The sequence below is a fragment of the Crocuta crocuta genome, unplaced genomic scaffold (genome assembly GCF_008692635.1).
Source record: "Crocuta crocuta isolate KB4526 unplaced genomic scaffold, BGI_CrCroc_1.0 scaffold339, whole genome shotgun sequence".
Taxonomy (NCBI): domain Eukaryota; kingdom Metazoa; phylum Chordata; class Mammalia; order Carnivora; family Hyaenidae; genus Crocuta; species Crocuta crocuta.
In genome coordinates this window covers 5328668-5353141 of record NW_027530357.1, presented here as the reverse complement: position 1 = coordinate 5353141, position 24474 = coordinate 5328668, and the positions used below count along the sequence as shown (strand labels likewise).

The following is a 24474-nucleotide window of genomic DNA, read 5'->3' as shown; positions in this document are numbered from 1 at the left end:
AATAAATCTCGAACGTTCCAAAATTTTGTTTAGTTTAACCTTTTTAAAAAATAAAAGTACTGGGGGGTACCTGCCTGGACCAGTCGGTAGAGCATTCGATCCTTGATCTTGGGGTTGTGAGTTCAAGTGTACACCCACACTGGGTGTAGAGATTACTCTTAAAAAAATTGTTTTTAAATCTTAAATAAATATTTAAATTTAAAAATAAATAAAAGTACTCATCAAAGGTCTCAAACTGCCAATCTCTACATCCCTAATATAAAAAGTTTCCTACTAAATTACACTACTGTGTATAGCACATTTTAATCTTCCATTACATTCAGTTTAAAAACTTTGTTATACCTGACTCTGTTAGGTAGCATTTTCTAACAGTTTTGTGACATATTCTTAAGACTAAATAACCACTGAAAAAAGTTGAAATAATGAAAAACAACTTTTTCAAGTGTTCATTCAATTACACATACACACACACCATTTTCTCCGAGGAAGTCAAATCTACCAGATAATCTAATTACACATCTGTAATTAAATTTTAAAGTTTGCAAACAACATTCTCTTAGAAACTCATGAGATTAAGTTGGTGAGTATTTAAGTTAATTTGTATAAATAATTAGAAGTGATACCATTATTTTCTTACTTGAACAAATGTAACTCAAGAACAAGAGATTCTCTTACGTAAAGTCATCCAAAACTTCTAAGTATCAGAGAATTCAATCCCCCCATTTTCAAATTTTCTTTTCAGTCAAGTGTACTATGACAGTATTTCTTATAAGCTGGCCTTTCTACCAGTGAGTATTTTTTTAAGATCAAACAATTATAGTTGAAATTATTCCATAAATATAATACATGTGGAGGAAGTTAAATAAAGTCTACTTCTACTACACTAATACAGTATTCCAACATAATCTTCTGTGGCTCATATAAACCCCCTACCCACACACACAAAAGAAACCTTTAACCTACAGTCTGAGCAAAACACATAAGTAGAAAATAAAACCAAATACTCCACCCTAATAATCTATTCATACAAAACAACAAGCTTTAAATATTATCAGGAATCTCAAGTAATTCCTAAAAATACACAGTCCTTACAGACAACAAAACTACAGCAGAAAGGACACAGAGAGAATTATAACATATGTTATCACCTTCCTTCTGAAACTAAAACTCCCAGTACAATCTCAGAAAGTGGAGTTACGCTCAAGGCAACTCCTTGACATGCTGCCACTAGATCGAGCAGCCTGTCTTCTGGGATGCTGCTGTGGCAATCAGAGACAGCTCCCCTACAGGAAAAAAGCAACTACTATTGTCAACTATAGTCTCAATACCAGCATCTAAAAACTCATTCAATGCTGTAAGAAAAGCATTATAAATGAAGCATAAAACCTACTGCTCCCATAATCTGCTTGGCCTGATGGACTTCCAGAGTATAAACTTCAGTTCTCACTCTCCTTCAATAAACCAAGCACGATGCCTTCCCACCGATTCCTTTTCACCAGGATGGAGGGACCAGTGGACTAAGTAAGGACTTGGGAAAGAGGGCAGGAAGCAGAAGAGGAAGGGAGGGAGGGCAGACCTCCCAGCTATATAAAAACAAACCAGGAGTTTTTACCTTTGAACTGCTTCCAAAACAAAGGCAAAGTCAAGTATGGAGGAGCAAATATTTGGGAGCTTAAAAAAATAAATAAAATAGGGGCGCCTGGGTGGCTTAGTCAGTTAAGCATCCGACTTTCGCTTAGGTCATGATCTCGCGGCTCGTGGGTTCGAGCCCCGCGTCGGGCTCTGTGCTGACTGCCAGCTCAGAGCCTGGAGCCTGTTTCAGAGTCTGTGACTCCCTCTCTCTCTGACCCTTCCCCGCTCACGCTGTCTCTCTCTCTCTCCTAGAAATAAATAAAACATTTAAAAAAAAATTTTTTTTTAATAAAATAAAAACACTAAAAATTACTTTCAAGTTTTTCTTAGAGTGCAAAAGTTACTTTTCAACATTTCATAATTTATTCTTCCAAATTCCTAAGTGTGAGGCTTCTGATTTACCTGAACATAATGATGACTATCCAAATAAGAGATCCTTCTATTTTAAGGAGGATATTTCTGGTAGAGAGTTAATTTAGTTACAAGTTAGAAAAGCCAAGAAATGCTTTCTGAAATCTTTGCTCAAAAGCCCAGAATTTAAAGTTCAAATCTAGTAAAACAGCACTACATCCATCATTTACAGACTCCCTTTATAAGAACCCCCTCCCCTCCATATACACACACACACCCTTTCCAGAAAAAAACCCAGAGGTATCTTTAAAATAATTAAATCACAGAGCAAAGTATAGGATTCCTCAGTGATGTAAACAACTCCACTGGATACAAAGTTTTGATGCTTCTTATTTTTTTAATCAACAGGCCAGGTTAAATAACAACTATAAAATATAATATAATCTTGCCAATGTGTTGTAATCATGGTAACAATGACAACAAAAAATGTTTCTGGGACAGTCTGACTCATCTTGTTAAGCAATAACTTAGTTCTGGGAGTCAATAGCCATTAAATGAAACTGGAATAACTTACCAAGAAGCTCTCTCTTATCTTCCCTTAGATTGTCAAAAGGTGAAGAGGAGGAAGGCGATGAAGAGGAAAGAAAGGAAGAGGAGGAGGATGAAGAGGAAGAAGTAGTAGTAAGAAGACAAGGGGGAAAAAGCTTTACAACCCAATTGCAATGTGTAAGTCTACATCAAATATTTCAAAATACTAGAAACCTATTTAACACAAAATCAAAATTTCAATACAGTATTTATACTCATGCCAAATGTGGATGAAATGTCAGTAACACTAAAATTCCTCTCTATTTAGGCACAAATATCAAAGGAAAATATTACTTTCAGCAATAGCTTCTTTCTCTTGGTTTCCTTGAAACAACTTAGATAGGAATGAGTAAAATGGGTGGCTCAAAATCATTTCATTCAACATGCTCAAAAGTAAATAAAACAGCCCAGTCCATATTATCACTAAATAATTTCAACTAACTCGCTGCAATTTCTATTAAGTGGCCAAATGTGTATTTGGTTATCTCTGTGCTACTTTATCATTAAAAAAAAGAAATCTTCATACATAATTAACATTTTGCTCCACAGAAGTATGCCTTTACCGGATAAACTAAATTCAGACTTCATGAAAATGTAAGTGAGCCCACCAATGTGGCCCCACATAACTATGTATTAAATAGTACATAACAGTGTTTCCAAGACACCCTTAATTTTGCAAATTATCAAAATCTGTATTAAAATATCAAGGGATATCTTGTTTTTCTTACTTATAGATCCACAATGCCTAGCATGATATTTAGGAAACAATAATTGTTCAAAGTATGTTAATGGATAAAATGCGAATCCAGCCTCTTACCCTATACTTCAGCTAGATTAATTTTAGTATCAATAAATTAAAATTCTTTCACAGAGAAGTTCAATATTTAAGAATCAAAAAACCAGGGACGCCTGGGTGGCTCAGTCAGTTAAGTGTTTGACTTCGGCTCAGGTCATGATCTCGTGGTTCAGGAGTGGGGGCCCCGCTTCAGGCTCTGTGCTGACAGCTTCAGAACCTGGAACCTCCCTCATATTCTGTGTCTCCCTCTCTCTCTGCCCCCTCCCCATTCATACTCTCTCTCAAAAATAAATAAAACATTTAAAAAATTGCTTTGAAAGAATCAAAAATCCAGATGTGATTAAAAATATACAAAACAGCTGTTTAATGGTCTTCACTATATCTCATCTACACTGGTAGAACAGACTCCTAACATTCTCCTTATTATCAACTTTTCTGCTCTAATTTATTTAACATATTGCAGCTCAGAGCAATCCTTCTAACCTCTCAAGAATCTCAAGAGATCCCACTAATGGTCTGCTGAATGGTGATAATGCCTTAACTTAGTATTCAAGTTCCCCCATGATCTGATTCAAACTACCTTTCCAAACTTACTTCTTCCTCTTCTCTTTACAACACTCTTCTCAAAAGCCAAGCGGAAGTTCTAGCCATCACCAGTACTTCTCTACTGCTAGTCACTTTTAGTATACCATCTTTTCTCCTTCCTGTCCCTGAAGTGCAAGCTCCTCGCTCAGCTCTTTAAAGCATCATTTTAAATATTACTTCCAGGGATGCCAAGGTGGCTCAGTCGGTTGAGTGTCCAACTCTTGATTTTAGCTCAGGTCATGATCCCAGGGTCATGGGACCGAGCCCCATGTTGGGAGACCCCTTTAATGTGGAGCCTGCTTAGGATTCTCTCTCTTCTCTCTCTGCCTTTCTCCCCCACTCATGCTCACTCGCTCACTCTCTCTCTCGCTTGCTCGCTAAAAGAAAAAAGAGAAATGCCACTTCCTCCATGAAAGCTACCTAATCCCAGTAGCTACATGTCATCTCTCCTCTTCCAAGTTCCCAGAACACTTTACCTGTACCTCAACTATGGTTCCCACAACTTGATAAAGTGCATTACTGTCACTGATAGTCATCACTCCTACTAGCATCTAAGACCTTTAAGAACTAGTCTGTGGCTCAAGAAAGAAGGTGATATAGATGCTTCCAGAAGGGAGCTGTGTAAAAAGGCAGGTCTCAAAGCAGTTGGAAAAAGTGAAAACCATGGCAAAGGCTGCTTCGAGAACATCGAATTTAAAGATGTACTTATTGGCAATGTAAATACTAGAGAAAATTATGAAAGGTCACTTTACTGGCCAGCATCAGAAGCACGCAGCCATGCATGCTCACCTCTCCTGTGTCCCACACTCACAAACATCCTACTCAAGGTAAGAGACACAGCAGCTCAAGAGAAATTTGGTGGTTTTAAGAGACGATAATTGCAACAAAAACCAATGTGCTATTATTGTTTGACACTAAAAATCCCCAACCAAGATGTATATAACTAGCAAGGAGATCTGGTATACGGGATATGTAAAAACATGTCATAATAATATATTACAGCAAAGGTGATTTTAAGGACAGAAAACTTTGGGCAAATTCCACTATCTTCCATTCAATGAGGAAAACTTTAATACTCTTTTTTTTTTTTTTAACACATAACTGGTGATACGCTGGGAGGTCCGTCCCTTTAGCTTGATAGAATATTAATTGAAGACCTTCATTCATCTGTGTTGAACTGGCTGCTCTTACCCTATGATGGTTATCAGTGCCCGGGAAAGAGACGGCAGCTTATGAGAAGTACTAAGGGGTTGGCTGGGTACCTACCCACCTGGATAAAGACACAACTTGTGTGCGATAGAAGCAGAAGTCCAGTGGGAAAAGTCCAGTTTGTATAAGCAACTGTCATGATATCAAGGGTACACCATGGAAAAAGTTAATCTTGGGATGAAGGAAGAGATAAATTACTCAGCAATTTGTTTTGAAACTTCCTATTCTGAACCTGCAATTTTAGCTGAACTGAACCCTAACTACGACCTCCTTGAGTTCCAAACATAAGATTAATAAAGTCTTACCATCTTTCTCCCACCAAGTAAGTAAATAAGTAAATATCTTTTTCATGTCTGGCATGCCCTACTCATCAGCATTAAGTATGCTTTACTTATCTAGCTCATCCTTCTATCATCTCAAGGTACTGGCACCTTACAAAAGACTAAACTAAAAACAAAACAACTTACTTTAACATTTAGTTTTTAATGTTTATTTTGAGAGAGAGCACATACATGCCCGTGAGTGGGGGAAGCACCGAGAAGAGGGAGACAGAGGCTCCCTGAAGCAGGTCTGTCCTAATATCAGAGAGCCTGATGTGGGGTTCAAACCCATCAACTGCAAGATCATGACCTAAGCCCAAGTCAGACACTTAACCAACTGAGCCACCCAGGCACCCCAGTTTATATTTTAAACTGAAGAAACAAATCCTGATGNCAACGGGGGGGGGGGAGGGACTGAAAGACTGAAAAGAAGTACTACCTCTATCAAAGTATTTACCACCCTGTTTTGTACCTACCTATTTACTTATCTAATTGTCCCACTAAAGGATAAACTCTGAGAGATTAAGAACAGAGTAGTCCAGTTTATCAGTGAAAGCCAAACAACTAGCACACCATGTAGCCCATGTCCAAAGTACAATAACAGCTAAAGACTGAACTGAAAAAAGACACAGCAAGAGTGAAAAGAACCCACTAAACCCAACACCCATAGGTGGCCTTAGGGCTCCTGACTTCAGCTCAGGTCTTGATCAGGCTGGGTGTGGAGCATGCTGAAGATTCCTTCTCCCTCTGCCCCCACCCCACTTGAACGCACATGCACACTCTCAATAAATACATAAATTTTTTAAAAAACAAAGGTGCCATAAATTCACATTTCCATTCATTAAATTCCTGGAAAAATGGAACAACTGATTACATACCTCTAGCTCCTAGCAGGCAGCCACCACTCACTCACAGCACACAGCACAGCGTGCGCAGCATTCAACAAATGCTGCTGAACTGAATCCCACACTGCCCTCCTCCAAGTACAACGTAAGACTCGCTAACAGAAAGAGATTCAGCAGCATTAAGTATCCAATAGTAGCCTTTCTCTAATTAAACTTTTGTCAGGTCATTTTAGAAACTACTGAATTTTATTTTAACCCAGAGGCACTGAGTGATGAGATTTTCTTCAAATATTACTTTTTGTAAAAAGCAGAAACAGAGAACAAAAGATAAGACTGTTATTTTTCCTAACTTCCCTTAATAGTATTCTTAATCTTGCTCCATAAAGTAAAAACTCTGTAGGCCTACTGTTTCGTGCACTGAGCAGCTGTGGCTCACTCCCCCTGAACACTGGGAACGGAGGCCCCTGAGGACCTGTGGTCACTCGGCCCACAACTGAAGACAGGTCCCGCGATGCCCACGACAATCCTGTGGGCTAGCCAACATTTACAACAGGCTTTTTCCACCCACGTTCCTTTATACTAACTCTAGAATCCATGGTTCAGTACTCTGTGTACTTTTTGGCATTTTCCAGAGATTCAATCTTCAGAAAACAGCTTCATATTTAACACATCAGCGTTTTGTCTTTTGTGACATCAAAGACCATACTTTTGAGAAAAGAATAATTAAGTTGTAAAAGACTCCCTGATTTCAAATATCTTCACCAAATCACCAAAGACAAAAATCTGTAATTTAATAAGAGTGCTTGTTAGCATTATGCAAGCACTAGACTAGCAGTAAAATATTCTACTGCTGGTTCTTCCAAAGAATTGACAACATTTACAACTCAGTGGTAACTTGCATTTTTCTCCCTATTTTCAGGAATCCAAAAGCCAACAAAGGATAACTTTAAAGACTTTTTCAATTATATAAAGAAACACAAATGAACTGAATATATATGTAATTTTTAAATAATCTAAATCTATAACATACCACAGTTCTTACAAGTTAGTGCCAATAGATATTTAAATTATAAAAGCCAATTCTGTAAATCATTTTAGTTCAAAATATTCTGGAACCAGATAGAACATCAGTAATAAAGAGATGGGCTTTTAAATTTTTCTTTTCCTATACACGGGCGCCTGGGTGGCTCAGGCAGTTAAGCATCGACTCTTGATTTCGGCTCAGGTCATGATCTCATGATTCATGCTCTGCGCTGATAGGGCAGCATGGAGCCTGCTTGGGATTCTCTTTCTCACCCTTTCTCTCTACCTCCCCACCCCGCATGAGCACACACTCTCTCTCTCTGTAAATAAACATTTAAAAAATTATCCTCCTACACGTAACTGAACTCTTTTCATTTACATTGAGTTTTAAAAATATATAATTAAGGAAAATGAAATAAAGAGGAAGGTACCTACTCATAAACATGAAGAATCAGATTTAAATTATCTTTCTGTAATAACACTTTTGCCGTATTAAAAAAAAAAATCTAACAAAGAAAGGTAAAGGTAGATGTCATTTTTACCAGTGTTCTAGTATTATAACAAACTATTCAGGGGGCAAGCCTAATATAGATCAGTATTACAATTTATAAAAATGAAGAAATAAATTTATTTCAGAAGAAAATAAAGACTTCTATATCCATCTCATTCATTCTTTGCAACTCTCAGTGATATTTAGGACTTCTTTACAAAGTGCTATATAAAGATTCATCTCTTTATGTTCCTAATGTTCCTAATTAATGACATCAATTAAAATCCTTGGACTACCATCAAAAAAAATTTCCAAAAGCATTCATCTATTTTGTGTGTGTGTGTGTGCGCATTTAAATCTTTGTAATTTAAAATTTACACCATTTAGGCAAACTTATTTTGAGAGTAAAATGTTCTTTTGTGAGAACTGTTCAAATTTTGAAAGCCCAAAGACCTAATTCCAGAAAGTTCTTAAGTTCAGCTGCTGAACACTTTCATGTAAAAAAGCAAAATTATCATCTGTGACACTATCTACCTAGACTAAAACTACCATGTATATAAATCATCTTACCACACCTGTTAGTACTATTATAACCTAGTAAATCTTTTCACAAGGTATGTATCCAGTAATCATAAAATCACTGAAAATGCCCATAAAATAATAATCTGAACTACTATTCCAATGAATATTTACATTTCTCAAACTCTCTGCTCCACTACTACCGACTCATAGATTTCCCAGAGAGAACAAGGAACTCGGTACTTCCACAGCTCCCTCCCAGATTGCCCACTTCATTCAGCAGGCCATTCTAACATAAAAACTAGGCTTAAAAAGAGCCTGTAACCAACCAAACATTTTTTGCTTTGATATACCTAGACTGGCAGAGCTAAAATTTTATAGTCCATACACTTGAGAATTAACCAAATAAGTGACCAGGTAACTTTAGGGGCAAAACACCCAACCTTGGGAAAACTAAAAAGCTGGAAAAAGCTGTGTAGTTGTGCTTCTTAACTGAAACATCCCAACTAACACACTACTGAGCTAAGAAGCCAGTGATTAGTCTGCAGTCCCTCTAGTGTTCAACTAGTTAAATTAACAGTCTCGATATGGCAAAGACGGATTATTTCGTAAGTACTAAATCTATTCCACATACAAAATGAAAATGAATTTTATAAACACAAAACAAAGGGCAAAACTGAATCAGCAGAATCTTAACATTTCTCCTTGTAAATCATTCAAGTTGTGATTCCGAAAGAATAAATCCAGAACTACTTTCAACTGCAAGATTGATCGTCAAGCACCCAAGCATGATAGCTAGCACATAACGAGTGAACTATAAATATTTGATTATTGTCTGGTTCCCAGTTTCAACATATAACTCTTTCAAACTATCACTTATTCTCAGTTAATTGCTACTATAAAATTAGGCACAATAAGCATAAATAAAAACTATTCTGCCAAAAAAAAAAAAAAAGAAAGAAAGAAACAAATGCAGGAAGGAAAAAAAACAAATGCAGGAAGGAAACAGACTCAGATGGCACACAACATGAATGGGAGTAGTAATTCTTGTTAATCCGATATTCTTGCTAATTCTGTGTTTGTTAATAGCAAAAAGCCCAAAACACTGTGGTCAACTGATAGCTAACATATACTATATACTTAACTATAATTTTCAAGGATTAGATCACAACCCTATTTAAAACAACATAGGACATAATTTTAATTTTTTATTCTAAAATCTCTTCAGAAGCAAAGGCATAGATATCATCAACCATCCTTGCACACGTAAAGCCAGAAAATAATCAGTTACAAGATACTTTCTTAAAAACAAATGCCTATAAATAATTTAATTAAAATCAACAATGCTAAGTGAAAAATAATGGTTTTTATCCACAGGTAGAAATTATGACCAAAACTCTACTGTAAAAGAAATTCATGAAGATTTAAATAGTTTGACAGTGAGGTTCATTAAAGAAAAAATATGACTATGAAATGCATTTATACAGCATTTAAATCTATGAGCTTTCATATTCACTTCATATTGTATCATAAAATAAAGCTGTAATTCCCACAGTATAGATAAGAATAAAAGACTAGCAAGTTTAAATGACTTGTCTATGATGACATATATAACAAGACAAGGTATTGTATGAACACTCAATCTTATTCTTTTTTAACTTACAATATTTATCTATGGTCTCTATGTCTCAAAAGGTAAAAAACAACAAAAGAGTGGTAAATTTCTTCCTGGCTGGCCTCTGTTCCAGTTTGGACAAGTGAGGGTGAACAGGAGGGAATAATCCACAGTGCAAGACGTATACTTCCACTGAATTCCAGCTAAGGTCACAAATGGAAAAAGAAAATGATAGATAGTTCCTGGCCAAGAAAGTGTGATTCACTAATGATGGAAAGACTCTTCAAGCATCCTCTGAGAGATGTGGCTGTATTCCATGGGTTGCCAAATGGAAATTTCAACCAATACAGGAAATTCATGTTACTTCAGGTATGTGTGTATGTGTGTGCAAGCATCCTTGGAAGAGACAGATCAATTTTGCTAACAGTCTTTGAAAAATGCCATCTAAAATTACAGAACTTGTAAAGTACTAACTTGTTATCTTAGAATATCTGGTGGAACCAATGACTATCTTTATAACAAGAGAAAAATGTACACTAACACTAAAAAAATGTCTATAAAAATTTCATTGGAAATGTCTGTTAAATCATATACTATCTTATTTTACCATGCAGTCTATAACCATGGTATTTTAAAGTCAGCAATTAATTCAGGATTTCAGGGTGACAGAAAGAAAGCTCAATGAAAGCTTTCCATCAATTTGATTCTGTAGTGAAACATGCAATTCCCATTGAAAGCCTCAACAAAGCAGTGTTAGCTCATCTTTTCTTTGTAGCAAATATCAACTCTGGGGGTGAGCTGGCAATTTATAACATATGTAGGACATCTAAGGTCATTCAATCCATGATGTATTTATAAATTAACAAGCCTTCTGACACATAAAACCATTAAGCACTTTTACCCAATAAATAGTACTCTCCCATAGCCTCTGTTCTACAAGACAATCAGAACACAAGCTTTTTGCCAACTGCCCAACTACTTGCTATCTATAACACTTAATAGAAATAATTTATGGAAAACTGTTCAATTTTAATAAAACTTTTAAAATTAAACTGCAGACTGTAAAAAATAAGCAACTGCAAAAAATGGAAGAAATTTCTATCACTGCCTTTTCAATATATAGTTAAAAGGAAATCAATGCATCAAAAAAAAAATCTGTCAAATGTGGTCATTTATTTTCTATAAAACAGTCTTCTAAACAGCACATTTTTCTGTGATCCAAAACACTGGGAGGACTTCAGAGTATTCAATGGTACCAAACTGGTCATCTTTATACAAACTTCTATTACACTCATTCATTTACTCATTAATTTATTCAACAACTATGTGCCAGGAATTATGCTGATCCTGGAATCAGTCAGGTTCAGTTCCTGCCTGCCCTGCAGCCTACGGAGAGTTTCCCTCTGGTCCTATTCAAAAACTCCCAAAAACCCCAACTACTTATGAAGTCCCGACTCCTTGGCCTAGTGTTTAAACTCCACCACCATCAGGCACAAATATGCATTTCCAGTCAACTTCTCATCTTTAACTCTTCCCAAATGGATATTCCAAACTTTCCTACTCTATATTCTTACACATGCAATCCTATATATGTGAAGTGTGCTTGCCATAACATAGCTATATATCCATCCAAATACCAAAATTTTACCCATTCTTTAAGGGTCAGCTCAAGAATCAATTCTTCCTTAAAGCTCTGCCCCCTTCCATATAACTCCAAAAATATTGTGTGCCTCTCTTAAGACACCTGTAATAATACTCTGTGTACAAATGCTATCTCCTTTATTTGTCAGCTTCTAAAAAAACAGAATACATTTCTGATTCATTTCTATATTCTGCAAAGCACCAAACGCAATGTAGACTCAATAAAAATCTGTTGAATAAATACATGGTGGTAACTAAATATTAAAGATTAAACAGTGATAAATGCTTATGTTTATAAAGCTCAAAGAATGCTTTTAAAACATCCTCTCATACATTATTTTATCACTGTTACACAATCCTATAAATTTTAATGCGTAGGCAACTGAAGCAAATCAGTACTGACCTCAGGACACCCCATGAAAATGTTTTTGCCCCCTGAGGATCTTCTAGCTCAATGCCTCAACCATACTGGGAACCAAACTACTATCTGTGCATATCTGGACTAATCACTGATAATACTATGTTAAGTCATTTAACCTTTTTTTGTAAAATGGTATGCGCTTACTGACGGTGGGTTGTGGGGTTGGTGGGGGTGGGAAGAGTGGGGGAAGGGAGAGGTGGTGATGTACATTCAAATATGTTTGAGGGCTTTGGCTAAAGGAGTTCTGGTTAATGAAGCCTTTACTACAGCAATGGGGATAACTGTCCAAACCACATCTGCTATTCAAATCAAGAGCCCCTCTTTGTTACACTCTTCATGAAACCAACAAACGGCAGGATAAATTTTTCCATCATAGGGTCACTGTCAACAAATGTTACTTCCTCCCCTAAACAATCAGAGTTGTATGTAGTTTGTCCAAGGATGCCAAAGCAGGTGTCCTTTCCATTATTAATGTCTACTTGGTGACTTTTAATTAAGTTAAAAACATAGTGCCTGAAAGTGAACTGAGAGTATCTAAATTTTTCTCATTTAGACTAAATATATTTCAATGTAAATAACATGCCCTCTTATAAAGAGCAAATTTTTACTTAAAATAAGTCCAACATTACCTGTGAAAAAATAAAACAATCTTAATGAAGAAACTCATCTTGAGAAGGTTCTTCACACTTCCTGATTCAGGCGGTCATTCCACAGATACTTGCCTACTTGCTAATGTGTCAGAAAGCAAGCCTTCAAGAAGATGAACAAGAAGTCTTACCTTCCCCAAGGGTAGCAAAGCCATAAATAAAAGCACTCTTTTAATAGAAGATACTTTGCATATGACATTATATTAAATAGGAGGACAAAGTTTCCAATGACAGATCTGTGAATGCTCTAACCTACACTTTACCACTGTATATATACACTCAACCTTTTTCAACACAGGATACTTTGTCTTCACCCAATTTTTATTTTAGTAAAAATTTTTTTTTTAAACCAAGGCAGTTCTGCTGCATGATTAACTACAAACTGCAGGGTATTACACTACCACAATACCCTGGCAACCAGCTCATATTCAGTTACGCTATCACAGCACCAAAAAAAAAAAAAAAAAGGAACTAATTGTATAATCACGTGGATATTGTAGAAGCCCTTTAGTTCAATCCTAGATGGGCCTCAAGAGGATAATGCTTATTCTGTTGAACTCACTGCCAAATCACAATATGAAAGAGCCAGGATCAAAACAAGACCCAATTACACAAAGAGTGCATTTTATCAATGTCGGGTTTATAAGAAATAGGTATGTGGCCCAGTACTTGGAGAAAATTGTTCAAAAATATTTACACAGATGGGGCTTTAAAGGAAATTATTAAACACTTACTAGCGATAATAATATTCAATGAGCAGCTCTCTTCAGGTACTATCAGGACAGCATCAATCACAAAATGCTCAAAGCAATGGAATCTAATTTCATAATTCTCTAGTACTTACAACAGATTTGCAAACACTGGGAACTTTTGGGATGGGGGGGATAAGCTGCATGTTTATGTGTTATTTCTACATTAAGATTTTTTTAAAAGATAAGGTGAGTAGAGGTATCAAATTCTAGCTACCATTTAGTCAAGCATCATAAAACAAAACAGAAACCACTTGTAAATACTTCTTTGAACAAGTATGCATGAATGCAAGCACAGGCATCTATAAATTGGTTGAGCCTACCACATTTTAAACAGGTAAGGAAACCATGCAACTTAAATAAATGGTAGCCTCAAGAACTACCTCCTACTTCCCCCAATAGTTACCCTGTTCTTTTACTGTGTATTTCTGATTTATCAAAATATGAACCTGTGAAAATAGATCTATAAAAAGAGGGGGGCAAAAGACCTCTTAATGACAACAAATATGTAAAGTTACTTCAATAAGATACTTTAAAACAGCAAATGCTAATCTCATAAAGTTTAAATATTCAAATGTATCCTACCCGTCAAGTTTTTGTGACTCCAAAATTGCTTTTACTTTTTTATTTTTCCTTTATCTTCAGTTGTGTGCTTAGTAGACTAAATGTTTATGAGCTGACATTATTGCAAGCAACATTTGCCAAGTGTCACAGAAAACATTTAAAACCAAAACCGATAGGTCCTCTGTCCAGTATTATGCAAGCCATATTCTGTAAGTACAGGAAATAGATCTGATTTGATATAAATAGACTGGAATAGTTATGTGGGTTTTATTTTAAATGGTTTGGTAAACTTAATATGCTCATTTTATGTGGCACAATCACACAGTTTCATGTTGTATATATAGTTTTGCAGCTGAATAATAGTTTCGATTTTAAAAGGTACAAAATATAGGTCTCAGTTCCACTACAACTAGTGGCCTGATTAAGTCATGGGCTTTTTCTAAGCTTCGGTTTTCCTTTGGCTAATTTCAACAGTATAAACGGGAGAGGACATTCTCTGGGTCTTCTCAGTGACGACCGAGGTGTCCCATGCTCACCTGCTTTCTTCCTTCGAAAAGCCCAATTTCATCGGAGGGACTCTTGTACTACATGTCCCATATAAACAACTGTGAACAGTGAAGCTGATACGATGCCATCTGAATGTGTCAGCAACAGATCTGCTTGTAAATTCATGTCATTAATGAATTTGCTTGTAAACTGGGCAGCAAAAGGTGGTGTTCTCTAGATATATAATTTTATATCTCTACCTCATTCAATTTTACTACCCAAACACATAGTTTTTTTCTGTAATTAGTTAGGCCTTTATATCCTACTAACAGTTAAGCTTTCTCCCCCAATTTGCTACATTCATATTCTTATATCAACCTCCCTAAAAATTTATAAATTTTTTTTTTTAATGTTTTATTTATTTCTAGGAGAGAGAGAGAGAGAGACAGCGTGAGCAGGGAGGGTCAGAGAGAGAGGGAGTCACAGACTGAAACAGGCTCCAGGCTCCGAGCTGGCAGTCAGCACAGAGCCCGATGCGGGGCTCGAACCCACGAACCGCGAGATCATGACCTAAGCAAAAGTCGGACGCTTAACCGACTAAGCCACCCAGGCACCCCGAACCTCCCTAAAAATTTAAAAAAAGAAACTATATTACAAGGCAAAAAAAATCTTTAGACCACCATAGTGTACAAGACCCTCTTCTAAATCATCAGCTTTTGTATCGAAGAACAAGATCTGGAAATACAGCATACATAAGGAAGTGTCAAACAAGCTTTCCTTGAAACTGCTAAATACTTCTGTATCAGTCACTACATATTCATCACTGAAGTTACTCACATATGAAAGGGAACAAGTACTAAGATACACCAAATAATGGTTTCTCCAGCTGTAGGTTAACCTTCAATCCTACTTGTCCCAGTGTCGACTTTTAATACCTCATTAGTGGGGGTTTCACTCAGGTTTACCTTATACAGCTAGGGGACTTTATATCAATACAAAAATATCAAACCGTAATGCCTATACTTACCAAAACATAAATCCCCCCTAAAAATCAACTGATTAAACTTTTCCCTGAGGCAACAATCTTTAAATTATAATTTTTTACCAACTGTTTAATTTTTGTATCATTACAACATAAGCCCTTTACATGCTATTTCACCACAATCTCAGTATAAATGTCTCATTTTTCATAGAAAAAGCTAATTACACGGTTCAGTAAGTTGCCTGTGGTAACACATCGATTTTATTTACATTCCACAGCTAGACTTTAGCTTGTTCTCTCAATTGCAAACACGTCTAGCTTAATAATTCTATCTAATCCATTCGATCTCTTTCTATTCTTCATCTGAAAGAATTCCAACTTGTACTATAACCTCACAATATAAATGCACTGCTTACCTAAGTATTAATAAGTATTTAATTTTCTCTTTTAAGGATATAATTTATGATTTTCTATTAAACCTAATATTTCAGTTAAGTATGCACTGGAATCATTTGGATAATCATCAATGAAAACTATTACTACATTATAGCTTTAGCAAATCAATTCTTTTAAAACAGAAGAAAATAGAACACAGTATAATTAGTTTAAAAGTCAAATTTTATATCAAGACTTGAATAATTTAGATCCAGTGAAAACAAGAAATACTTAGTTCATAAACTACTTAGAACTAGCTACCATTTTCCACAGGTTACGTGCTTTCCCTAAAAGTGCTGTTTCTTATAACATACACATGTACTCTTCTACTATTACTATATACATAACAACAGATATTAAAGTTAAACTACAATTTACTTTTCAGATGCACTGTGTTAATCTCAAGAAATATTAATGTCATATAATAAAATCTCCATATAAATGCTGATATGTAAAATACTACAAATCTAAAATGATGCAAAATTATTTCACCTGTTTTCAAAAGCACCAGAATCATATACTTGAAAATAAACCTAAACAATAATTTTATTCCTGCCAATTTTATATGTAAAAGGATCACTACTTTCACAAAAAGCAAAAATTTTCATTTCAATTAATAATAAGGCTATTTACGGGGTGCCTGGGTAGCTCAGTTGGCTGAGCATCTGACTTTGGCTCAGGTCATGACCTCATAATTCACAAGTTCAAGTTCCACCTCAGACTCTGTGCTGACCGCTCAGAGCCTGAAGCCTGCTTCAGATTCTGTGTCTCCCTCTCTCTCTGCCCCTCCCCCGTGTGTTCTCTCTCTTTCTCTTTCTCTCTCTCAAAAATAAACAAAAGCATTAAAAGAGAGAACCCACGAACCGCAAGATCATGACCTGAGCCAAAGTCATGATCAACCAACTGAACCACCCAGGCACTACCTGGACCAGGGACTCATAACACTTTGGGTCAAGCCATCTTTAGTTCTTAGAAGTCTATATTTGCCCTGTTTACCATTTTGGGATTTCAAGATAGCATGTCTTTCCCACCATCAACTAACAGGCAATGAAATAGCCAGAAGATTGTGTTTATAAAATAATTGTGTCTAGCAGATTAGGAAAAGTCAATTTAGCATATTACATTAATCTCTAAAATTCCAATCTCTAAAATTAATTCTCAAAATTAATTCTCTGAAAATGTGGAAAAGAAATTTAGTCAAGCAAAAACAGCAAAGGTATAATAAAATAAAATTGGCAAGGCTATTAACATAAAGTTCAGTATGTACTCTTTGGTTTTTTTTAATTTAAATAAATCTGTACCTCAAACTAGATACAATGATTAAGTTCATAGCTCAATTTAGAAAAAAATAATTTATTACAATATTACTGCCTTCCTGCTCATATCCATTTTGTATATAATCTTCCTAACTCTGTCTCTTTCCTGATCAGAAACCTACAACAATTCCTCAAAATCTATCAAATTCAAGGCAAATTCCTCTTCCTTTCTTCAGTGCTTTCCACATTGTGGCCCACCTTCCCAGTCTCTCGGTCTCTCCTATCTATTTCACAAGAGCCTAACCTCCAGACAAGCCTGTTCTTCACACGATTTGCTCACGACCAGCAGGCCCTTGGTACAGGCTACTTCCTCTGACTGCGACAAGGTCCATCCCAACCCAGAGAGCTCCGACTAACCCAATAAGACGAACCTGAAGTCTCTGGGCTTCCCATCATCGCTCTATTCTCTGCTCCCCAAGACTGAATCTGATGGTTCTGCAAGATTCTATAACTCAATCATTTATAGCTTCGCCACAGAATTATGGATTCATTTTGCTAACTCCCCAATAACACTGTGAGCTCCTTAAGGATAAGGATTCATTTTACATCTTGCCTAGGGTTCAAGTTGAGTAAACAGATGAGAAACCAAGAAAGTTATCAACCCTTGGCACTAGGGTCACAGTGTTCCCCCTGTAAGTTTAGAATACACTTGTGCACTGATCCTGGAACTATCTGCCCACTGCGAACGTAGTCAATCTACTACATTTCTCTTACACACACTGACAGTGTTCCTCTGCATTATGTGTATTTGTGTGCTTGTCTTAGACCCTTTTCAGACTCTAAACTTATCAAGGGTAGAGATTACGTCAAAACCCTATAGCTGGACCCACTGATACAGGTATTGAAGCACGGCCACAAGGAAGGATATACACATAATTGTGGTCAGCCAGTGCCCTGATTCAACACCATTATGCAGAGAAGGCAGTTCAGTTACAAACCTACCTTACAGAGATCCAAGAGACACACCATAAAAGTTCTGATCTCTTCATATTGCAATTTAAGGTTTATTATGAAACTCTATGTATAGGAATCTAGGTAATTTTTTATTATTTGAGAGAGAGAGAGAGAGAGAGAGAGAGAGAGAGAGAGAGAGAGAAAGTACAAGCAGGGGAGATGAGCAGAGGAAGAGAATCCAAAGCAGGCTCCACACTCAGCCCAAAGCCTGACACAGGGCTTAATCCCACGACCCTGGGATCATGACCTGAGGCAAAATCAAGTCAGTCACTCAACCAACTAAGCCACTCAGGGGCCCCTAGACAATTTTCCTATGTACAGGGAGGGGTATCTTTGCTGCCCTAACATTTTTTTATTCTCAGTTATTCCACCCAAATATTAAAACTCAAACTCAAAACTATGATTACTCCAACCTTAAGTATTCTTTAAAAGTCAGGGGATGCCTGAGTGGCTCAGTCAGTTGAGCATCTGACTTCGACTCAGGTCATGATCTCATGGTTCGTGGGTTCGAGCCCCGTGTCAGGCTCTGTGATGACACCTGGCTCAGAGCCTGGAGCCTGTTTCAGATTCTGTGTTTCCCTCTCTCTCTCTCTGCCTCTCCCCCACTCGTGCTCTGTCTCTGTCTCAAAATTAAACTATATAAAAAAAAATTTTAATAAAAGAAGTCCGTAGTTGAGGTACATTAGCAAGCAAGGAATATTCTACAGAACAATCATTTAAAACATGTCAAAATAGGGGCGCCTGGGCGGCTCAGTTGGTTAAGCATTCAACTTCAGCCCAGGTCATGATCTTGCGGTTCAAGCCCTGCATCAGGCTTTGTGCTGACAGCTCAGAGCCTGGAGCCTGCTTTGAATTCTATGTCTCCCTCACTCTCTGCCCCTAACAAGCTCATGCTGCTCTCTCTCCTTCTCTCTCAAAAAAATAAAATAAACAAAACAGTAAAAATTGTCAAAATACGTGAATTTTGATGTACAGGTTGTCATTAGGCTAATGGTTCTTTGTGCTGTTCTAAGTAATTTAACTTTTGTTACCCTTATAACCCAATTTACAGTGAGGAAAGCTGAGGCAATGGTAAGCTACCTGACCAACAATACACAGCTAGCAAGTGACTAAGCAGGGATTCAAACCCACCCCATGCTCTGAACCACTATGCAATACACTAAAAACAGCAATCCCACAGACAAGGACCCAAAAGTGTTTATCCAAGTGGCAGAGATAGGCTAAAATGTGTTTTAGTGTACTCTCAGACTATTTCATAGTTACTTCAAGCATTTAAATAAAACATCTAATATTTTACAGCTAACCTGTGTGTCAATCCTTCAGGATTACTCTCTATGGGGATACTTTATACAATAAACCAAAGATGCTCGCTTTAGCGTTGTACTGCACAGTGAGCTTTCTTGAGTATTCTTTTGAGTACACTGTAAAGACAAAAGGAACTACCAAATGATAAAATTAAAAAGTATCTTAAACAGTAAAATGTCTGGAGTGCCTGGGTGGCTCATTTGGTTAAGCGTCCGACTTCGGCTCAGGTCATGATCTCACAGTTCGTGGGTTCGAGCCCCGCGTCGGGCTCTGTGCTGACAGCTCAGAGCCTGGAGCCTGTTTCAGATTCTGTATCTCCCTCTCTCTCTGACCCTCCCCGGCTCATGCTGTCTCTCTATCTCTCACTCTCAGAAATAAATAAAACATTAAAAAAAGAAAAGAAACAGTAAAATGTCCTTATAAAAAGAAAATATTGAGGCACGTGGGCAGTTCATTCCAGGTCATAATCTCATGGTTCATGGGTTTGAGCACTGTCCACCTAGGGCCTGCTTGGGATTTTCTCCCTCTCATTCTCTGTCCCCTACCCTCACTCATGCACGCTCTTTCAAAATAAATAAAAATGAAAAAAAAAAAAAAAAAGAAAATGTTACAGTAATGATGCCAACATGCTTAATTAATATTTATAGGGCTCTGTTAAAATGTATTTTACCTGGAATGAAATGACTCTTACATATATTAAAAGAACAAAACAGGGGCACCTGGGGGGCTCAGTCAGTTGAGCATCCGACTTTGGCTCAGGTCATGATCTCACAGTTTGAGCCCCACATTGGACTCTATGCTGACAGCTCAGAGCCTGGAGCCTGCTTCAGATTCTGTGTCTCCCTCTCTCTCTGCCCCTCCGCTGCTCATTCTCCTCTCTCTCAAAAATAAATAAAAAACATTTTTTTAATTTAAAGAACAAAATGATTCCAAAATATCTTCAATTTGTATGACTACCAATTAAAATACTCCCTTTGTACCTTTTTCTCAGGACCACTCTACCTGTCATATTTTCCCTTGCTTGAAATAAAGTTGTCCTTATAACACTCATTTTTCTAATTAAGTTTCAAATACTTTCTAAACTTAGGTTGAACCACATAAAAGTCCCCTTTCAACCACTTTTACCTATGGGATGGCCACTGCCATCTAAAACGTTCCCCAACTCAACATACCAAAAACAATAAATGTACTTAACAAAGTTATGACTGTTCCATTACTGTAATACTTTCCTGGTCGCATGCAAGAGAATAAAGTTTATACTGTTTTCAGACTTAATATGATAGGAAATAAAAATAAAGAGTAATCATTCTCATGAGAAAACATTCACAATATATTGTGAAGTATAAAAGACGGAGTTACCAAATAGTATGATACCAATTTTGCTTATACACAAAAATACCAAATATTACAACTTTGTTTTAGACTTTAGGATTTTTATTCTCTTTGACAGTTGTTTTCCTAATTTTCTAAATAAAATGTAGTATTACTGTGATTTACAAAAAAGTTAAGAGAAGTCAATCTTTGCTTAATACATCAATGAAATAAATACACATGCACTCTAAAGCAACTATGAAAATTTTAAGTAGCCTACATCTTTTTCTTAAGTCAGTACCAAAGTCCATGAGAAATAACACAGTAACTTGTTATTTCTAAGAGCACTAACCATGTGCTATGTTGATATGGACAAACGGCTTTATTCCATACATGACGTAAATTAACAGTTGGGTTTGGTTTCATCACTATTATAAAATGATAATTTGTGCTGCTAACAAATAAAGACCAGACCAAAAAGCTAAGACATAAGGTATCAATACGGAGTAGAGAAATAGAAGGAGATTAAGAACCAGAAATAAGCATGAGATTAAAAACCTGAAATAATCATGAGAAATAAAGGATAAAGAAACAAACAAAAATGCTATATTCCTCTACTACACGTATAAAAAAACTTTTAGAACAAAAATACATGTTTTGTTATTTAAATGGACAAACATAAATGTTATAATTATCTTCTGGGGGTATCCTGCTTTATAAATGGAATTCAGACGTGGGTTAAACTAATTAAACTAATTTTACCTGAGTTCATTGCTAACTACATAAAATAAGGTTTGATATGTATGTAAGCTCTGAGATTCTGCTGATTAACCAGCTAAGTAAGCGATTCTACCCAGACTGGGTTCTTTTATTTATAAACCAAACATTCTAAAAAACTACAGGGAGAAAGGTTCATGTTGAATAGACAAATGGACCATCAGGTAAACAGCTCACTTAGTCCACTGTGGTTTACTGCCCTCTGGCTGTTGTGGCAAAGGATATCACAGATTTAAAAAAAAAAAAAAACAAAAAACAAAAAACAAAAAAAAAGGGTGGGGGGGGGCGCTGCAAAGAAAAGGTAGTAAGATATCAAGCCAAATTGGCAGGAAATTCTTGAGCCATATTCAGACACCTTAGAATAGAACCTCAAATACACATTAAGGTTAGTTTTCCTCCTTCCCTTAAAAAAAATAGATCACTAAATATATCAACAAAACATTTCAAACACCTGAAATTTTTCAACCACAAACTAACAAAATATAGAGTAGTTTGGACATAATAAAAGCTGGCTCTAAGAGAGTTAATCAAAAATAGTTAACACACTACCCTAAAGATTGTAATTAATCTTGATTTAGGAAAATTACTTAGCATATTAAATGGAAACATTTAGGTAACAAAGTAAAAAAATTTTACCAGACATTCAAAGAATATTGACAAAATTTCCTCTGGTTATAAATCTATGGTAAATACAAAAAAAAAACACAAACAACTAGCTTGGAATAATGAAAGTCTTACATTAATTCAAAGTCTCCACAGGGCACCTGGGTGGCTCAGTCGGTTAAGCATCCGACTTCGGCTCAAGTCATGATCTCACAGTTTGTGGGTTCGAGCCCCGCATCGGGCTCTGTGCTGACAACTAGCTCAGAGCCTGGAGTCTGTTTCAGATTCTGTGCCTCCCCCTCTCTCTGACCCTCCCCTGCGCATGCTGTCTCTCTGTCTCTCTCTCAGAAATAAATAAAACATTAAAAAAATTGTTTATAAATAAAACCAAATTACTTTAAAAAAAACAACACACACACAAAGTTTCCACATATCAGATGTAATCTGAAATTAAAAATTAGACACCACTGGAAGTATTTCCTGGAATCACCTAATTTTATGAAAAGCAGAACAAAACAAAGGAAAACTTGCTACATCAAAATCAGATCAGATTCTTTAATCTTTCTACAAAATACTGTCCAATGTTATCTCATAATCTTTCCCAATAAGGCTTGTACTAACTTTCTATTAGCACTTTACAACTTTCCACCAGTGTTGAGCTGGTAATGAACCACAACAGCCACAGTCCAAGAAAAAACAATTCTGTTCATTTCACGGACTTGATAATTACTCACAACTTACTATCATTTTAAAACAGTGAATCTTAGCCTTGTTCTACCCCAAAACACCCAGGGGACACAATATTTTCCTTTAAGAACAGTGGTTCACAGATTCTGGTTCCTAGCATGACTGGGAAAGAACAAATGAATTTGAAAAAAAATAAATAATAGGAGTAGAGAGAAGAGGGGTAAGAGTGAGGATGTTCCTTTTGAGAGACACACCCATTAAACACTTGGATTGTTCNTAATCGTTTTTAAGAAAAAACAAAAACCTTACCCTGCAGTTCATGATGTATTACACCCACTAGGTTGGGCTCGTCTCCCCACCAGAAAATCCATAACTCTTTGCAATCTGGTTTGACATCACGACGCCACACACACAGCAAGTTGGCTTGCAAACAGCGGATGAAACTTAACAGGATTGGATCATCTTGGGCTGGGGCTGAAATTATGGGTCCACAGTCCCCATGCCCTCCAAAATTGTACCTACGCCATTTGATTCCCGTGAGTTCAGCCTGGAAAAAGACAAGAAAATTACAATGGTTTTGATATTTAGAACACTAAAAACAGGATTCCATACAGATAAGCAAATCTGCCAAAATAAATATTTTCACTACACTTCACCTAAGATTTCTCTCACTGAAAAATGTTTGTCAACCCTCCCTGATTTTAAAAGGGGAAAAAATCATTTCTATCAAGATTTCTACATAACTCTTTATATTAAATACCAAATCACCACAAACGATTATTATTTCCAGTTGAACCATTTTTACCTAAAATTTACTATACAGTCCTTATATATAAAGCTATTTTCTATTATTTCTTATTTGATTCATAAATTATACTTAGAAATCAGGTAAGAGGGACACCTGGGTGGCTCGGCAGGTTAAGCGTCCAACTGTTCATTTCAGCTCAGGTAATGATCAAGCCCCACGTTCATCTCCGTGCACAGCCTGCCTGGGATTCTCTCTCCCTCTCTATCTCTGTCCCTCTAACTCGCTCACACACACATGCGTGCTCACTCTCTCTCTCCCTCTCTCACAAAATAAATTTAAAAACATTTTTATAAAAGGAAATCAGGTAAGAGTTTAAAAACTAAGTTTGTAAAACTGAAATAATTTCTTTCAAAGGATCTCAATTTCTTCCCATCCAGAAGCTGGTTTAAATCCCTCTTAATCAAGAAAGCAGTCAGCAGGCTGCACCAGAGTGCCTCACAGTTCACACCAAAGCAAGCTACTAATAAAACTGATGCAAAGTTATCAGCAATTTATTCATGCTCTTCAGCATGGAACACAGAGAAAAGCTTTGCTTCTAGGACAATTCACTAATGTAGTTTTGTCTTTTGTCTTCCAAACACATTTTAAAACTTGGAAACTAAACCAGCTGTGAGCAGAACCTGGGTCTTTATCCCATTACCTACATTTGTATTTTAAGACTTCTTAAATCTTAGAGGGCTAAGCAGCTAAAACTCAAAGACGGTTCAACACAAATAGAACTCCTTATTTTAGTAGCTATAAACTACAACTATGTATTCAAGCTGATAATGAAAGGGATTCATAATACAATGCTATATGTGCATCCTTGCTCATCT

The 24474-nt window shown here is 36.4% G+C and overlaps 1 protein-coding gene across 1 annotated transcript in view; it reads right to left on the bottom strand.

The window, feature by feature from the left end:
* The window catches only part of MED13L (mediator complex subunit 13L), a 293183-nt gene that overhangs the window by 234391 nt on the left and 34318 nt on the right, over positions 1-24474 (bottom strand). The window contains exon 3 of the mRNA XM_077766051.1: positions 23161-23398. Within this exon, the coding sequence (XP_077622177.1) occupies positions 23161-23398 (238 nt within the window). The remainder of the gene's footprint in view (positions 1-23160; positions 23399-24474) is intronic.